This window comes from Anser anser (assembly GCF_964211835.1).
Source record: "Anser anser genome assembly, chromosome: 3".
Taxonomy (NCBI): domain Eukaryota; kingdom Metazoa; phylum Chordata; class Aves; order Anseriformes; family Anatidae; genus Anser; species Anser anser.
The window spans coordinates 22,320,478-22,336,301 of record NC_139722.1 but is presented as its reverse complement, the minus strand read 5'-3'; the positions used below and the strand labels follow the sequence as shown (position 1 = coordinate 22,336,301).

Below are 15,824 nucleotides of genomic sequence, written 5' to 3'. Positions count from 1 at the left end.
CCATGTCCAGGTGGCTTTTGAAGATCTCCAAGGAGGAGACTCCACAGCCTCTCTGGGCAGCCTGTGCCAGTGCTCCGTCACCCACACAGCAAAGTGTTTCCTGATGTTCAGATATTCAGTTGTGTCCGCTGCCTCTTGTCCTAATCCTGGGCACCACTGGCTCCATCCTCTTTGCACCCTCCCTTCAGGTATTTATGTAAATTGATTAGATCCCCCCTGAACCTTCTGTTCTCCAGGTTGAAGAGTCCCAGCTCTCTCGGCCTCTCCTCATAGCAGAGAGGCTCCAATCCCTTTATCATCTTCATGGCCCTCTGCTGGACTCTCTCCAGTAAGTTCATGTCTCTCTTGTACTGGGGAGCCCAGAACCAGACACAGTACTCCAGGTGTGGCCTCACCAGCACTGAGCAGAGCAGAAGGACCCCTGAGCATGCAGAGTGCTGTGAACTTCATTTTCGGGTTGAGCGTGCAAGGGCTGGCTGCAGGTACTGCACATGGAAGGGAGAGGCTACAGACTGCAATTGCATGCTCAGAAGTTAGGCACTGTAATCAAAGCAGCAAGTAAGTCTTTTTAGTGTATCCGTTCTCTCATCTGAACCAAACTCTTTCTGAAATTACTAATATATTAATTGTTCTAGTCTTCGCCACAGTCATACTGAGATTTTATTCCTTTTTCCTGTTTCTATCTATTATAAGTCTTCATGGGAAGGAAATGTGCATCAGTGTCCTGAAGAAAGGAAGTACCTGGAACTGGCTACAGTACACCAGGGACAATACACCTACATTTTATAAAGATTGTGATTTCCTTTTCCTAAGATACTTTTTGAATGGAAGTCAAACATATGCTGACCTTTTTTGCTATTACGTCACTCAGAAAACACATCTGCTGGTCTGTCTGCAGTCAGCACAAAGACGTTTTTGTTACATTTCTTACACAGACAATGCAACGTACTTTTTCCTTAACCTCATCTGAAAGTGTTTTGCCTGGAAATATTCCTAATAATTTGGCCTGAGGCAAACACTGAATATACAATATTTCAGAACGATAACTGTTCAAACTTCCTAGCACTGTAAACAAGTTCTCAACATGCAAAGTGTCAGATAAACACTACAATCCACATCACTACCATTCCCATATAAACATTTAATGCACTAGCTGTTTTATGGTTTCTCAAACTAGCTTTCTCACCCACAAAAAAAAATAAAGCATGCCTAGAGATAGTTATTAAGACTCCTATTTCTAGGATTAATACACTAGTTCACCTGCCTCCTAGACCTTCTGTGACATTTTCACAGATCACCATGCTAGCTCACATTTTGGAACTGAGTAGATTTTAAGATATTACTGCCTCATTGCTTTTAATTTATTTTCAAATACATTCAGGTTCAAATACTTTTTAACCCATGAGTGAAAACCCACCAACACAGAGGTGTCTGCGTAAACATGAGCGCCCTCCATGAAGGAGGAAGTTACACTGTGAACCTCCAACTCTCCCATTACCATGCCATGTGTTCTTCAGTTCACTATACGTGCTTTTTAGTTCCCGTTTTAAATTTCTCCATGAGAAGACTTCTCTGTAGCCAGAGAGCATTGCAGATGCTGTCAACTGGACAAAGTTCTCTTGAGAAGAAAGTCGGAATAGAGTACTTGCTATTTCTACAAGAAGCTGGATGCTTTTAGGTATTAACCCATCTGAAAACAACAGGAGCAATTAGACTTCTTTGGGTAATGAATACCAAATGACAGAAGTCACGGATCTCTGACTACATATGTGCAGGCATTGAGCTTCAGTGACTGAACTGATCCACAAAACACTATCTATAACGGAAGAAACAAGGATTATAATTCTAATAGAAACAGGCAGATGGATTTTTCACCCTGGAAGATTACTTACTCCCTTTTACTCATGAAGTACCACAATAGGCTGTACAACTATCTTACCTGTGCATCCCCAAGCATTTGTCTTTATCTGAACACAGGCTTCAAATCAGGATGTCTTATAATGCAGTTGGTTATATTTCACTTTCACTTTTAATTTTTGCTTTAGTCTCCTTTATGCTACCAGACCAAAAAAAAAAAAGCTGGTTCCTATATGGTTGGAAGGTAACCGCCTCTGTAGAAGAGAAGGCGACACTGACAAATTACACAAAGCTCTTATTAGGCTGCATTCTCTGTCCCTTCTATTTCACTGCTCAGATTCCTTTGTTTGGTAAAATAGGTCAGTGCTCATAAAAACACCCCTTCAGGGCTGAAGGATCACATGACAGCAGCAGTGAGCTATAAGGAATCCGAATGCTAATGCAGGGGCAGCTGATTTGCACTACTTTCATGAGGCACGGAGAACTGAAATAACAAACATAGACCAAACTGCAAAGGAAGGCACTACAGGATGAATCGGGAAAAAAATTTTAAAAACAAATGCACATTTTGCATCTGAGCTTCAGCTATCCCGAAACAGAATGTGACAAGCTCCTTGAACACTCAGCTAAATAAAACTAGTGTCTTAGACGATGGGGTCACTATGATCCTGGTCAATCCTCCAGCTCATAATTCTGTCTGATTAACAGCTCTGCCCCATTTTTATCTTGCTCTGTAGATATGCAACCCATGCACCCTTTCTTACTTATACTGCTAAAGATGCCACTCTTGTTTTTCAATGGTCTTTTTCAGAAGAAGTTAAGCGACAGCAATTGCAGCACACCCATCCCTTTCAGAGAAGATGGCAGTTGCACTTTCTACCCCACACAGGCACATACAGAAACTGACACATCAAAAAACGATGTTGCGAGACTAGGATCAAGAATCCTCTGCCTCCGAAACAAGGAGAAATTTGCTATTCAGTGGGGAAAAAAAACCTAAAGGCTCTGAAACGTAACGTCTGGCTTCAGATAAGAGAAGACAGCTCAAGAAGGAATGAGGAAACCCACTGAGTTGAAGATGGCAGTTGGTGAAAGAAAATCTCTTTCCCAACACTTCTTTGAGATTCTTTCTTGCTGGAAAAGGTATTTCCCAAACTCTTCGTATTATCTAACACTGGACAAGACAGGTAGCATATTACTTGTTCCACAGATTTAAGATAGTGAAGTTGGCTCTCCAGCTAGAGGCTGGCAGGATTCAGTAGTTGAGGTGTAGTGCCACACAAACGCAGCTGTACTGTTCACAGCACCTGTCTTATTAGAGAAGCACAGCAACAACACTTATGCACCTCAAGTTAACAAGGTGTATTAGGTAGTAGTGCCAGCTCTGCACTTTGCAAGGTTAGGTGTGTCTGTGCTAATATCTCACTTAGAGCTATTTAAAAACTCAGGTGTCGCTGCTCTCCACTGCTTTTGAGCTGAACTAACTGTACGTGTATGCGGTACTGCAGGAAAGTTCACAAGAAATCCTCAAAGTGCACAGACTTGCACCCAAGCCAGCTCTGAAGAAGCCAGTTCTAGTTCAGAAGTGGTACCTGGGATTCTCCTACACTCAGATTATTTTGAACAAATATTTAGCTAGACAGAGCACAAATGGCCATAACGGCGATGAAAAATGAGTCCTACTGGGAAATACATGAAATGCACAAACAGGAAACACTTCATCTGAAAAATAAAAACTGACTCATCATTTCAAATGAGATATACAGAAATCTCTACCATTAGGAAATTGTCTTTCATGAACACAGATATTGAGAAGTAGAGTGGAATTAGCATAGTGCTATGTAAAATACAGCAAAAAGTGTTATCAAATATAGTGAGTCATGACACTCAATACCTATGGTTTTAAGCTGGAGCACTGATCAGTTTTCATATGTATTTTATGGTACCAAATAAAAAGAACAGTATCAAATCATGTAGTATTCTTCAAAATAAGAAATGAAAGTGTGAAATATTTTTTCATAAGTATTTTTTCCCTATAACTGCAGTAACCTTACTTCAGCAGTTCTACAGAGAGAAACAATATAGTAGTGGAAAACTGCTTGTGCCAAAATATACTGACATGCAAGTTCCTCAGGATGTTATCAAATCATATCACTACGTTACCTTCTGCTTTTGTGTAGATTGCAATGTTTCCATTTACCAAGCCAGCAAACAAGTATTGCAACATATATGTTAAACTCATAACAGTTGATTTTTCAGGAGTGAAGAAGTGTTGAAGTCGAATTTTCTTTGAACCTTGGCAACTTTTGTAAACAGAAATGCTACAAAGAGAAACAAGAAAAAAATAAAACTGCAAAATTGTATTTTATTTAGTTCTTAATATGATAGGCACCAAAGAGTATATAACAAAATGCTAGGGGAAAAATTTACAATACCTAAAAATTAGGTTACAACATTACAAAAATATTTATATTGTTCAGACATGATGTACAATGAATTAAGCCTCTTTCATCAAATATAGGTATTATTTTCATTTTATATAGTACAAAGTATATTTCAAAATCATGTGGAGTGTATTTTGTCTTGATTTAGGTGGAAATGATAAGTTGAGGTCATTGGGTATTCATGAATACATTTTTAAAAAGAAAACGTTCTAGAAAGTATCTCACACCTTTTTGCTACAGAGTAGTAAAGCTAATCATATATAGTATACTAAAAATGAGAATCACCTTCCTTCTTCCATGCCAAGGCAAATAGTAGGCACACTAGAAGCTTTTGCAGGAACATTTTCAGAATCTAGAGACGTATTGCGTTCTTTTAGTTTCTCTTCCTCTGGTATGTAGACCATGCAAAGAATCCGTGATTCCACATTGAAGCACTCAATAACCTTAGGGCCGGAGCTCTGAAATGAGACTATTGCAATCTGGCCCATCTGATTAGTACAACTGCCAATCTGAATCAGGGGAGAAAAAAATAAAATAAAAGACAAACTCTGATAACTGTCTCCAGCAAGACCATCATTAACAAGAAGGAATACTGGAAAGTTAAACAGTGCATCTCTAGTTGAACAAGAAAATAATTCAGCACAAACATAATATGTTTTTAAAGATCACATAAGAACACGGAATTCCCTCATATACTTACAAAAACACTTATTTCTTTGAAGACAAATATTATGATCTGGGATGTTTAACTCATATGCATATGTACATACTGAAAGTAATGCAATTACAGAAAGTACCTGTGCAATATATTATTTTAATAACCAGTGTTCTTAGTTATCTCAAATACACTTGACATCAATAATATAGCTGGGGCTTGTCCTTTGTACAGTAACAGGTCTACAAATAAATGCTCTACCGCAACAGAAAGGGGGATTACTAACATCATCCCTTTTGTAAACTTGCTGATACAGGCTCTTAAACTTCTAAATATCAATATATCCACAAATTGGTATATTTTAGGGATCTGGGAAGCGTGGAAAAATAAATTATCTGCCTGGGCAGCAATACACATTTACATAGTATGTTTAATTTATAACATACTTTTTACGTTTATATGAAATGAAAAAAACATGGCAAACGGGAAGAAAGAACATTATGCACTAGTAGAAAGGCTTTATTGGCAGGTATTTGTGATGACTGTTTACAAAGACAAAAAGAAAATACACAAGTCATCCTGAAAATGACTGCCAACAAAAACTTTTAACTCTGAAAGGTTCCAGAATATTGCCCCTTAAAATTTTAGTATTGTAGTAAGAAGAAAATCTACTGAAATCATTAAAAAAAAAAGTTTTGGCTATGTCACTTTGTCTGCTGGAATATCAGCATATTTGGGGTTGCAATAATAAGTCAGAATAAAACTATTTCCTATGTACAAACTTAAACAGATTATTTATGGCTAAAACATTTTTAAAATATGGAAACAGACAAAAGGACAGTGTGAGCTCATATGGGTTTAAGTAGCCCTCATTAGAAATTAGCACATAACTCATGTCTAACTGTGCTCAGCGCTTTGGAATTCATTCTGTGCCACACTAACAAATCACATACACATAAATGAAACCCTGCAGAGTACAATGAGATCATGTGGACAAAATTACTATTTATCCTTTTCAGAATTCCATCATAACATGATGGTAACAATAATAATAATTTCAGATCCATATGCTACTAAGAGTCACAAAAAACAATTCAAGAAAGAGGAGACAAACCCCTTTGTAAGGCTAAGCTTACCCAAAGAAAACCATGTTCCATAGAACAGGAATCTGACTCAGTTTCTCCAGAGAGGTACGGTTCAGGATTATAAGCAGCACATTCAATCTTCAAACAAAGAAAAAAGAACAGTTAACACATTAAAAAAAGATATGCTTGATTCTAGTTAATTTAGTCTGTAATTAACTAAAGCATTTAAGGATATCACAATGACAGAAGAGAAGGCAAGAAGTCAGTCTAGCTCAACCAGCTTCCAGTGGGCAGGGTCAACTGCATGTGCATCAATCCTAGCACATTCTTTATCTACTTTTACAGATATTAAAGATTAAGACTACAAATTATATACCTGATGTGCTCAAATGCCTCATGACTTTTGTTTTTTTTCAAACACCCAACCCAAAAACACCCTTTATGTAATTGCTAGCCTTTACTTCCCATGTTAGCCACTACATATTTCCTTCACCTCAGCAGTGTTCTTTTATAAATAAGGCTGCTATATGTTATGAACCTCCTGAGTTTCTTCTTTATGCTAAATGAACATTTCCGCTTAAATCATTAACTATTTATACAAATCTTGTTTTTATTTTATAATTAGTTTATAAAATTCTTGATTATGATTCCTGTTTTAGAACTGGCATCTCCCCATCACCTCTGAATATTTGAAAGTGCAAAACTTTCTAGAACTGAACACACTGTTCTAGATGAACCATTAGTAACACTACATAATGAGTACCTTTTACGAACTCTGTGTGAACCCATTGGTTATTTTCTCTTTGTAACAATATTACATTCTTAACCAATTTTTGCATTGTTGGTTTATTAAAAATTACTTTTACAGACTTTCTACTCAACCACTTCCTCAATATCAACTTGTGAAGCTGCTTATTTCTACCTGAGCATACCTAACACGTGCCTGTCCTAGTAACTATCATCCTCATTATTTCTGTTTTTTCAGATTATTTCTCCAGGTGTTCTACTTATTTTGAATGATAATGCTATGCTCCAAAATACTCTCACTCACTCCCAACTGCATGTCATCATATCACTGTCAGTGAAGTAATAACCACACTCATGATTTTATCATTCAGGCCATTTAAAAAGAAAATGAAAAAAACCTGAAAGCTACACCAGACTCAAGATCTATGCAAGTCTGTCCCACCTCAGAAAATCATTCAAGCACCAATACATAGCCTCTGAAAAAGGCATTTTTATGAGCAGTCATGGATTTCTATTTTCCCTGATTTCCCTAATATCCATGGAAGAGCTGCACAAAGTTTATGTAAACACTTTAAAATATATTCAAGCAATTCATAATAGCATACAGAGTAAAAGGTTCCTGATGAGGTGTGATATTATGTTTCTAGACAAGATCCTCTACAATTCACGCTAACGTTATTGTCTCAGACACCAATGACACTATGATTATATTGCTCATGGTTCTGCAGACTATTTGGTTAGTATTAACTTATACACTTCAACAGAACCTTGCATCATCAGCTCAGTACAATGAATAATTTAGAAAAAAAATAAGGAAACAAGAGTGGGCATAAGTTAGAGTTCTAAATTCCCACTTTATTTAATTTTCAAAAGTGTTTCACAATTTCATAATTCTCCGTGAAGTCAGCAGGCATCACCAAGTGACTAGCAGTAGTAAAAATAATGGTATGTATTCACCAAAGCAATATACTACACGGATAAGACAGAAAGATCAGAAAAAGAAGCAAAGAAGTATCTATGCCAGTCTTAAGCATGTCTCATTTAAAAAACACTGAAACTATCTACTCACAATGGTGATTTGATTTTCCGTAACTGTGACAGCTAATTACATCACTAAAGAAATAAGAATTCTGCTGCTTGGGTATTTCTTGGGCTGTTTGTTACCTCTCTATGTCACTTCGTGTCTTACTCAAAACCGATGATGTTTTTCAGTCAAATACTGGCAGTTTAGCTCTCCAGCTTGACTGAAGCCCTTTAGAGAATGATGGTGTGGGGTGTAAATTTGCTCTGATGGAAGTTGCAGACTCCCTGTACTACAGCCTGGGCATGCTAAGAGCAGGGTCAGCCAAGCAAAGGGCTCTTCCTACCTCACCTGTAGGCCTACATCCAAACTGCAGCTGAAGCGTAAGTAATACTTAGATGATTTCATCCAGTAATATCAAGGCCTTAAGAGCATCAATATTAACAGCTGGGCTTGTATGTTCTCTTTAGGAGCTGTAAAACTGGTAGAGCTGACCTGAAGCTCAGGCAAACTCTGCCATGCGCTGTCTTCTGCTGAGGTGACCATAGCAAAGACCATTACACAGCTGTATGGGCAACTAACCTTTCCCTCCTTCCAAAACAAACAGATCCTCTTGTAACTTGATTACAGGGATTGAACCTGGGCCTTCAAGATAGTTGGCATGGACCTACAGAACTTGCAAATGCCTAGCAGTAAGGAAACGTAAGTATTTTACCTTTCCTTAAAAAAAAAATCAATTCTTTTGGTTATTTACCTATGGTGACATTAGAAAGTATTCAATACAGATAAATCTTAGGTTTTAGTGAGATATGAATGACTGCAGCTGTACAGGAGACTGGAGACTTTCAGCAGACTGGTTGCTGTAAAGTGCAGCTCTGCTCTGATAAAACAGGATAATAGGCATGACTCCATTTAGAATTGCTATACATTTCGAATGCATGTCCAGGTAGCAATTTGCCCCTTAACATCCAGCCCTGCATACTCATGCTCGAAGTGAAGCTGTCAGATAAACTTCTTTCCTGTTTAGACTGTCCAAGCAACAAGAATCTACAGACTTATTCAGGCTTCAAGCAGTACTCATGTTATAACGTTAACACTGTCATTCTGGCCACACATACATTATTTTATCTCCATTGGTGTCTTTGTACAAGCCTAACTAACTGATACTCAATAGAAATCCTGCTGATGCACAGGAAAAAAGAGTATCCAGCACCCTTTCATCTACTAGCTTTGACATGTTGTATTTATTTTCATCATTAAAGTCAGTGGTCAATATGACTTCAAGCAGATTACTTTAGAAAATGTGCCATCAAGACAATTTCTGCATCACCTTTCAGAACAGGACTACTTTTTATATAAGACCCCATAACACATAATTTTAAAAAATATTTTAAAATTTATACTCTGTGCATTAATTCAGATTAGAAATTTGAGCAGGAGTCAGCATAGTTACACCAGTACAGGACAGCTAACATGGAGACCAGTTTGCTGCCCTGATTGCAAGCTGAGGTTTACTTTGGAGCTTCAAATAAACATTTGGAAACCTCAAGATAAGTTCAAAACTCCTACCAATTTTGCTTTCATTGAGTGATGAGCTGAAAATAAATTTCGTATCATATAAAACTAAATACTATGTTCTCTGAAGTCTCGAATACTGCAGGTATTGTTCATTCCTGTGACCCTCTTGGACCTTATATTGCTATTGGTCTTACATCCAAGAATAACTTTGTAAATTAAGGGAACTAATATATATATTTACAATATAGTATTCCTTAGAAGAAATATCACTGAAGAAAGGCAATTGTAATTTTGCATATCAGTTCTGTTCACCTTAAATTCCTGTTGCTTAGCCATCATCACTGGCATGTGTCTAACAAGGAGAGGATGTTTCTCCTTTTTGATTTGATTCCCATCATCTTCTACACAGAACCAACCTAGCAGGTTATCCTCCGCTGTAATGGAAAGAAAAAACAACAAAAATACACAATACTTTTACTGAATAATCGCTTACACCTCTCTACAGAACTAAAAAATAATTCTCCTAGAATTGGTTAATAATGACCAGACTCTTCTCATGACATATATACTTTTATTGGTATAAAGTTACATTACTACCATCTAATATTCATCATAATTACAAGGATCCACATTCTGCAATTATGGAGGTGTCCACTTTCCCTTCCTGTTTTGATTATTTTGTCTGCCCTCAGTGAAACATCATGGAAGTACCATATTTTGAGGAAATGCTGGCAAAAGTTGCTTTCTATTTTGCATATCCTTGATGTTTCTCAACTTAGACATTCAACATCCCAGGTAACTTTTGAAACTTAAGCGCCCTGTGGAAACACAGGAAACTATTAACCACACAGGACAGCACATTCTTTATTGCTCCCACTTAGATCACACTTGTTAGTGATAATTTCTTTAGTGAAGAGTAAAAGTTTATACTAAAAACTGACCCTGGCCTCAAAATAAAAACTTGCTTCATGTATCCAACTAGAGAAATGTTTTATTAAAATTGCATAAATGTTATTTCACGCTCAGAATGCTAAACACGAACCCAACAGCTTTACTGCCATTTCCTAGCTAAAATCATTTTTGAGCTAAAACACAGGAATTTGAACTGAAAGGCATATGGTTGAAAAGTTTGTAAGATCTGAAAAAATAAATTTACAATGAAGTAAATTTCTCAACTGTCTGTCTTGTAGTATGTTTTGTTTTGATGTAGATATACCAATTAGAAATGTTTATCATAGATTTCATTAAAATACTGTAGAAATTATATTCTTTGACAATGACATCCAGATCCTAATGTGTCCTAATGGATCCCTGATGCCTAGATCATCATTAATCTGTAATGATACAAAATCTCTACTATCTACTTTATTAAAATTTTAACATCTGCAGATAGAATTTTGCCCCAAAAAATCTAAGAAAAAAATTGCACCGTACATTGAGAACTATCTTGTCAGGAAATGTAAGTAACTAAGAATTACCAAGGGCTAGTTTAGCCATTTGTAAATTGTTGATCCATGATTGTTTGATGGCAGGGGTAAATGTATTGAATACAGCTGTAAAGAAAGTAGGCCGCCCAGACCTGCAAGACAAATAAATAAATAAATGAATAATAAAAAATTAAAAACTAACAAAAAACCACACAAAAACAGGCCATTCTAAATGCACTATGAGATACAGTCAAGGCTAGAAATGTTGAGCAAAAAGAAATTCCATTATTTTCTAATACTTAGACAAAGACACAGCTCTGATAGAAACAGAGACTATGCAGGCCATGATATGCCATATGCCCCTGTTCCCACCCTTCACATGAAATGGTATGAAAAGAACAATCCTCCTTGGTGAATCGAAATAACACGGTCTATTCCCTGTTAACTGTCATTGCCGTAACTCCTAAGTTCATCTTGCATCAAGAGCATAAGGTTGAGGAATAAGAGAAAAAGTACAGTGCTGTCCTGCAACATGCAAATTGCCAACACTGTGGCATGACAGCAGAAGTGAGAGGCTAACCATACAGAGAGAGGAACAGGAAGACCTAAAGACTGCCAAATCCTCCCTGGTACATCTCTGCCCACTTAGAAAGTTTTGCAAATAAGGTTACTACTGACTTGTCCTGTTTTCCTGGAAGCTGCAGCTGAATTCTACAGCGATCCGCCGCTCTGATTTCATCTTCTTTTTTCAAGATCAGTTTTTGTAAACCTGAGGTCCAGTCATGGGCTACTGATTGGTTTAAGTTCTGAAAGAATAAAAAAATGGTAAGGTTCAACAGCCACTTACTGACCTATTTCCAATAAGCTAACTAAGGTAATCTCCACATATCAGCAAACAGTTCCTGGCACCTGGGTCTCATTTTAATCACAGATAATTTAGCCAGATTTGTAAACACATTTCAAAAATATCTGTAAAAATATCTGTGAAAGGGATAACATATTTTACCTGATGATTTACTCTCACACTGTTCAGAGTTTGATGATACATAAATTATGTTCCCAAGCATTTGTCAGATTAAGAAATGTGAATTTACATCTATTGCACGCACAACCCTTTTACTTCATTTCAATGAATAGTTACAAAGAACCCACAAATTTTCAAATGTTTCTAAAGAAACTTCTGTTCTCAAGAAAACCTCTATAAATCATACTTCCAATATTTGTTTTGTTTTTTTTTTTTTTTTCAAATCTTTGAAGCAAAAGTATTTTTACACAGCCATCATGAAAGCTCTCTGTGTAGTTGCAATCTGCTTGGGTAGGATGCTGAAACAACCACCCTCTGCAACCTCAGTGTTCAGTCACAGAGGGCAAGCAGATCTGAGTGACACTGAAAGCATCAATAGTAACGAGCTATTTATACACAAGAGCACATGAAATGCCAATAGTCAGAATTTTACGAAAATTCAAGTATCTTTTAAAAATAAAGAAGCTGACCTCATCTAAACTGTCCTAATTATTTTACGTGTGTCAACCTGGAAACATTGATCCCATTTTTAGTTTTTAAAAGGTAGTTGGGTCTGACTGGCAGCATAGGTGGAGAGGTTTCGTATATTTTAGCACGTGAAATTCCTATAGTATCTGTGATATACATACTTCCAATAATGTAGCTGAAATTCACCTCCAAATCCTGGTGAAATTTTGTCCAAATGTACTGCTTCCAAAAACTTCCTTCACAGTACACATTTTCACAAAGTTTTGTGTTTTATTTAATGCCCTCGATTCTGAAGGTAAGATACCCCAAGAAACTCAGTTTTCATATACCTACTCACATACATTTATTTACAGCCTACAGTGGCAGGTAGGAGTTTTAAAATGTGTTTAAGCATACATAAAACATATAAAACAGAAGGCAAAGAAGAAAGCAATTTTTATTTATTAAGTCTTAAGAATGTGGAGAATGGAGAACACATTCTGAAATTCAGTGTTAACATGCTGTATCTGCTTGCCAGAATAAAAGCTAAATGAAAGGGATGTGAACAAAAATCAAAGCAAATTGCTTTCAAAATTCCTCTGAAAATCCATTAATATTTTTGTGATTTGCACTCAGTTTTAAAAACACAATTCCACCCTGAAAGCTAGGATTATAAGCTTGTATGAGCATCAAGAGCTTCCTCCAAAAAACCACCCTCCTACTACACTGTCTAACTGTAAGAATCCAATTTATTAAGATCAAAACCTAATTCTAATTCTGTTTCCATATAAGCTTATCAGCTACTGAGGAAATGCAGACAACTGTAGTACCCACCTACACTTAAAAACAATAAAGTAAATCAATATTAGAAAGACAGTTGTAATCTACTTATAACGCTAAACATTCAAAAGCAAATGAATTACTGGAGCTAAACATGATTTCTTTACAGAGAGAATTACATAAGGTCTTGCACAGACCCTAGGGAAAAACAATTATGCTACTTTACAACAGGAACTTATTTGGAAAATAAAGCCAGCTTTGTTTGTTACCTGATAGTTTCCTTTAAGGCTGCTTATTAATTGACTAATTTGACCAACTACATTCAAGTCATGCAAAAGGTTCTGCAGATCATGGTATAGTTGCCCTGGTCCCATATACAGCTTGTCTAAAATGAATAAGAACAGAAGGTTATATATAATAAAAAGAGGTAATTTGCAGTTAAAGGATAAAAGCACGGCAAAGATAATAGTATTAACATATATCATTATTTCTTAACACTAAGAAAATTAGGCTTATCTAAATAGGCTTTGCTCTCCCTAGATTGTAAAAACAACTAATGCATCAACGTGCAGGTAGGTTCTTCGTTGTTTTAGTTATCATAGCCATTTCATTTTGTTGCTCCAGGTGCTTCCAGTATTCTTAATGACAGATAATTATAAAATGCGTCATTGGAAATTACAGGTAGTAGTATATGTTATTGTATGCTAGCTTCGCATATACACAGGTGTTACCACAGCCATTTCCTTTCAGTTCAGCTGATTGTTCATTAGTTGTCTTTTTCAGTTTGCTCATCTATTAGGAAGAAGAGCATCATCTGTAGCTTTAAAGCATGCATGAGAATTGTGACAAATATCAAAGCTTCACTGGCTCCCAAACCTCTAGGTAATACTGAATTTTTGCTTAGCACCGACCACCAAATTTGCTGTTACACATTAGTTTGAACATCCCTCACGAACATTGCTTTTCATCATGTGATGAAGCAAAAAAAATTATTTGTAGCCTTCACTATGATGGTTTAAAACTCAAAGCTTGTTTTATCTTGAGAGCAAGAGAATGCAGGATCATATGCCCACATCCCAACTCTAGCATGAACCTGCAATTTCACTGAACCACTTGAAACGTTACTGCAATCGTGCTAAAGTGAGAAAGGAGCTGATGTGAAAACAGCACCAAGTCTTAGCAGCAGCAATATTTTGCTCTAGCCATCAAAAAGTATGCACGTTCACAGAGTAACACTGACTCAGAAAATATTCTGACTAGTGGAATAAACTGCCTATTTCTATGCACAATGTTTTCAAAGCCCTGCTAGCACCTTGACTCCCAGACGTGCTAGAAGGATGGCTACACAGCTCTTGCAGAAACAACACTCTCCCTCTCCCCCAAAACCCCATACCCTGACTCATACAGAAGCAGCATGTTTCCCGTTAGCTGAATGACAGGAATCAGGCTGGATTATTTTTCCCAGGAACCCCCTGCAGATTATTTAGCTCATGCAGTGTGTTATCTGAACTATGGCTCCTTTACCAAGCCACAATTTTGGAAGCTAGTCTATGGGCAGCAAACTACCCTGAGCAGAAGGATTTCAACCCTGCGCTGGCAAGAACACGATTTAAATATAATTCTGGCTACGTATGCCCAGTCTATAGACAGCTTCTGCCTAAAAGTAGTGCCAAACACTCATTGCACAAGGATTACATGGATATTATTCCTAGGACTGCAGACCACGAAGATGCTCTTGGAGGGTAAAATTACAAGGCCTAAGGAAAACCTTACAGGTTACTTTACCTATGAATTCTCCCTTGCAGGAAAGCGCAACATAAACTGAAGATGTTATGCGTGCCCAGAAAATTGCAAGTTATTCCCTTGCCTTCAGATGTTCTGGCAAATTGAACAAATGAAAGGATTTTGGAGTATTGCCCTTGAGCACTAAGCAGGGGAATGACTGCATTTACTACTAGTTACCCAACCAGAGAATAGATGCAACTTTCATCCACCCTCCTTTGCTGTTCTGAATGTTAATTAAAAGTACAATATAGTCTTTCTTATCCTCACAAACAAATCAGCCTGTAAGAAAATATTATTACATTCATTGTATGCAACGAAAAGAAATAATTCCAAAGTAGACCTCAGAGGAAGAGTTTTTAAGATTACCTTCAGCTGAGAAATGATTTGTTTAAAACAAAAACTTAATACTTTTCTGGAATAGCAGACTGTATACTTTCATTAAGCTGTATTTTCACTTTCTGCAATCCAAATACTTGAGAAAACCAATATCTGAAAATTGTAAACTCTTTTCTCCTTATATCCCTCTTCTGCTAGCTTAAAACCTTTTACTAACTAATGTCTACAGTAATTATAAATTATTAAGCACCAGAATCGCTAGTTCCTAGACACATCAAATCTTTGATTTCAGTGGGGCTACTTGTAAAGAAAAGGACTGGTCAGTGTTAGAAGTCTGGTAAAATCTGGCTGGAAGCCATGGTAACATGTTTGTCATTGTAAAGAACACAAATGAAACCATTCTAGTCCCAGATTTCTGTAACAAAAAGTTAGCTTCTGCAAAACAAAATTTAGAGTGATTGTAAGTAATTGGCAGTTAGCTGAGCTTCTGGCAGCAGTCCATTCGCTTACCTGTCATTTATAAATCCCACAGTCAAACAAACCAAACTGCTGCACTGAAAAACCTACCACAGATATTTCCAAAATTTATACTTGTGGGTCTGATCCAAGAGAGAATTTAAAACTGCCACGCTGTGAAAAGCTGAAAGTTTGTGAGAATTCACTTGTATAGGATGGATATTTTCACTCGAGGGAATTTC

General features: G+C 36.8%; 1 protein-coding gene across 8 annotated transcripts in view; it reads right to left on the bottom strand.

Annotated features, from left to right (window-relative positions):
• ARHGEF10 (Rho guanine nucleotide exchange factor 10) overlaps positions 1-15,824 on the bottom strand; it is a 120,743-nt gene that overhangs the window by 30,417 nt on the left and 74,502 nt on the right. For all 8 annotated transcript variants that reach the window (XM_083829898.1, XM_083829902.1, XM_083829903.1 and 5 more), the window contains 7 exons: positions 13,275-13,390; positions 11,433-11,560; positions 10,806-10,906; positions 9,640-9,761; positions 6,093-6,179; positions 4,587-4,810; positions 4,021-4,178 (listed from right to left, as the gene is read on the bottom strand). In XM_083829898.1, coding sequence (XP_083686024.1) covers positions 4,021-4,178; positions 4,587-4,810; positions 6,093-6,179; positions 9,640-9,761; positions 10,806-10,906; positions 11,433-11,560; positions 13,275-13,390 — 936 coding nt within the window. The remainder of the gene's footprint in view (positions 1-4,020; positions 4,179-4,586; positions 4,811-6,092; positions 6,180-9,639; positions 9,762-10,805; positions 10,907-11,432; positions 11,561-13,274; positions 13,391-15,824) is intronic.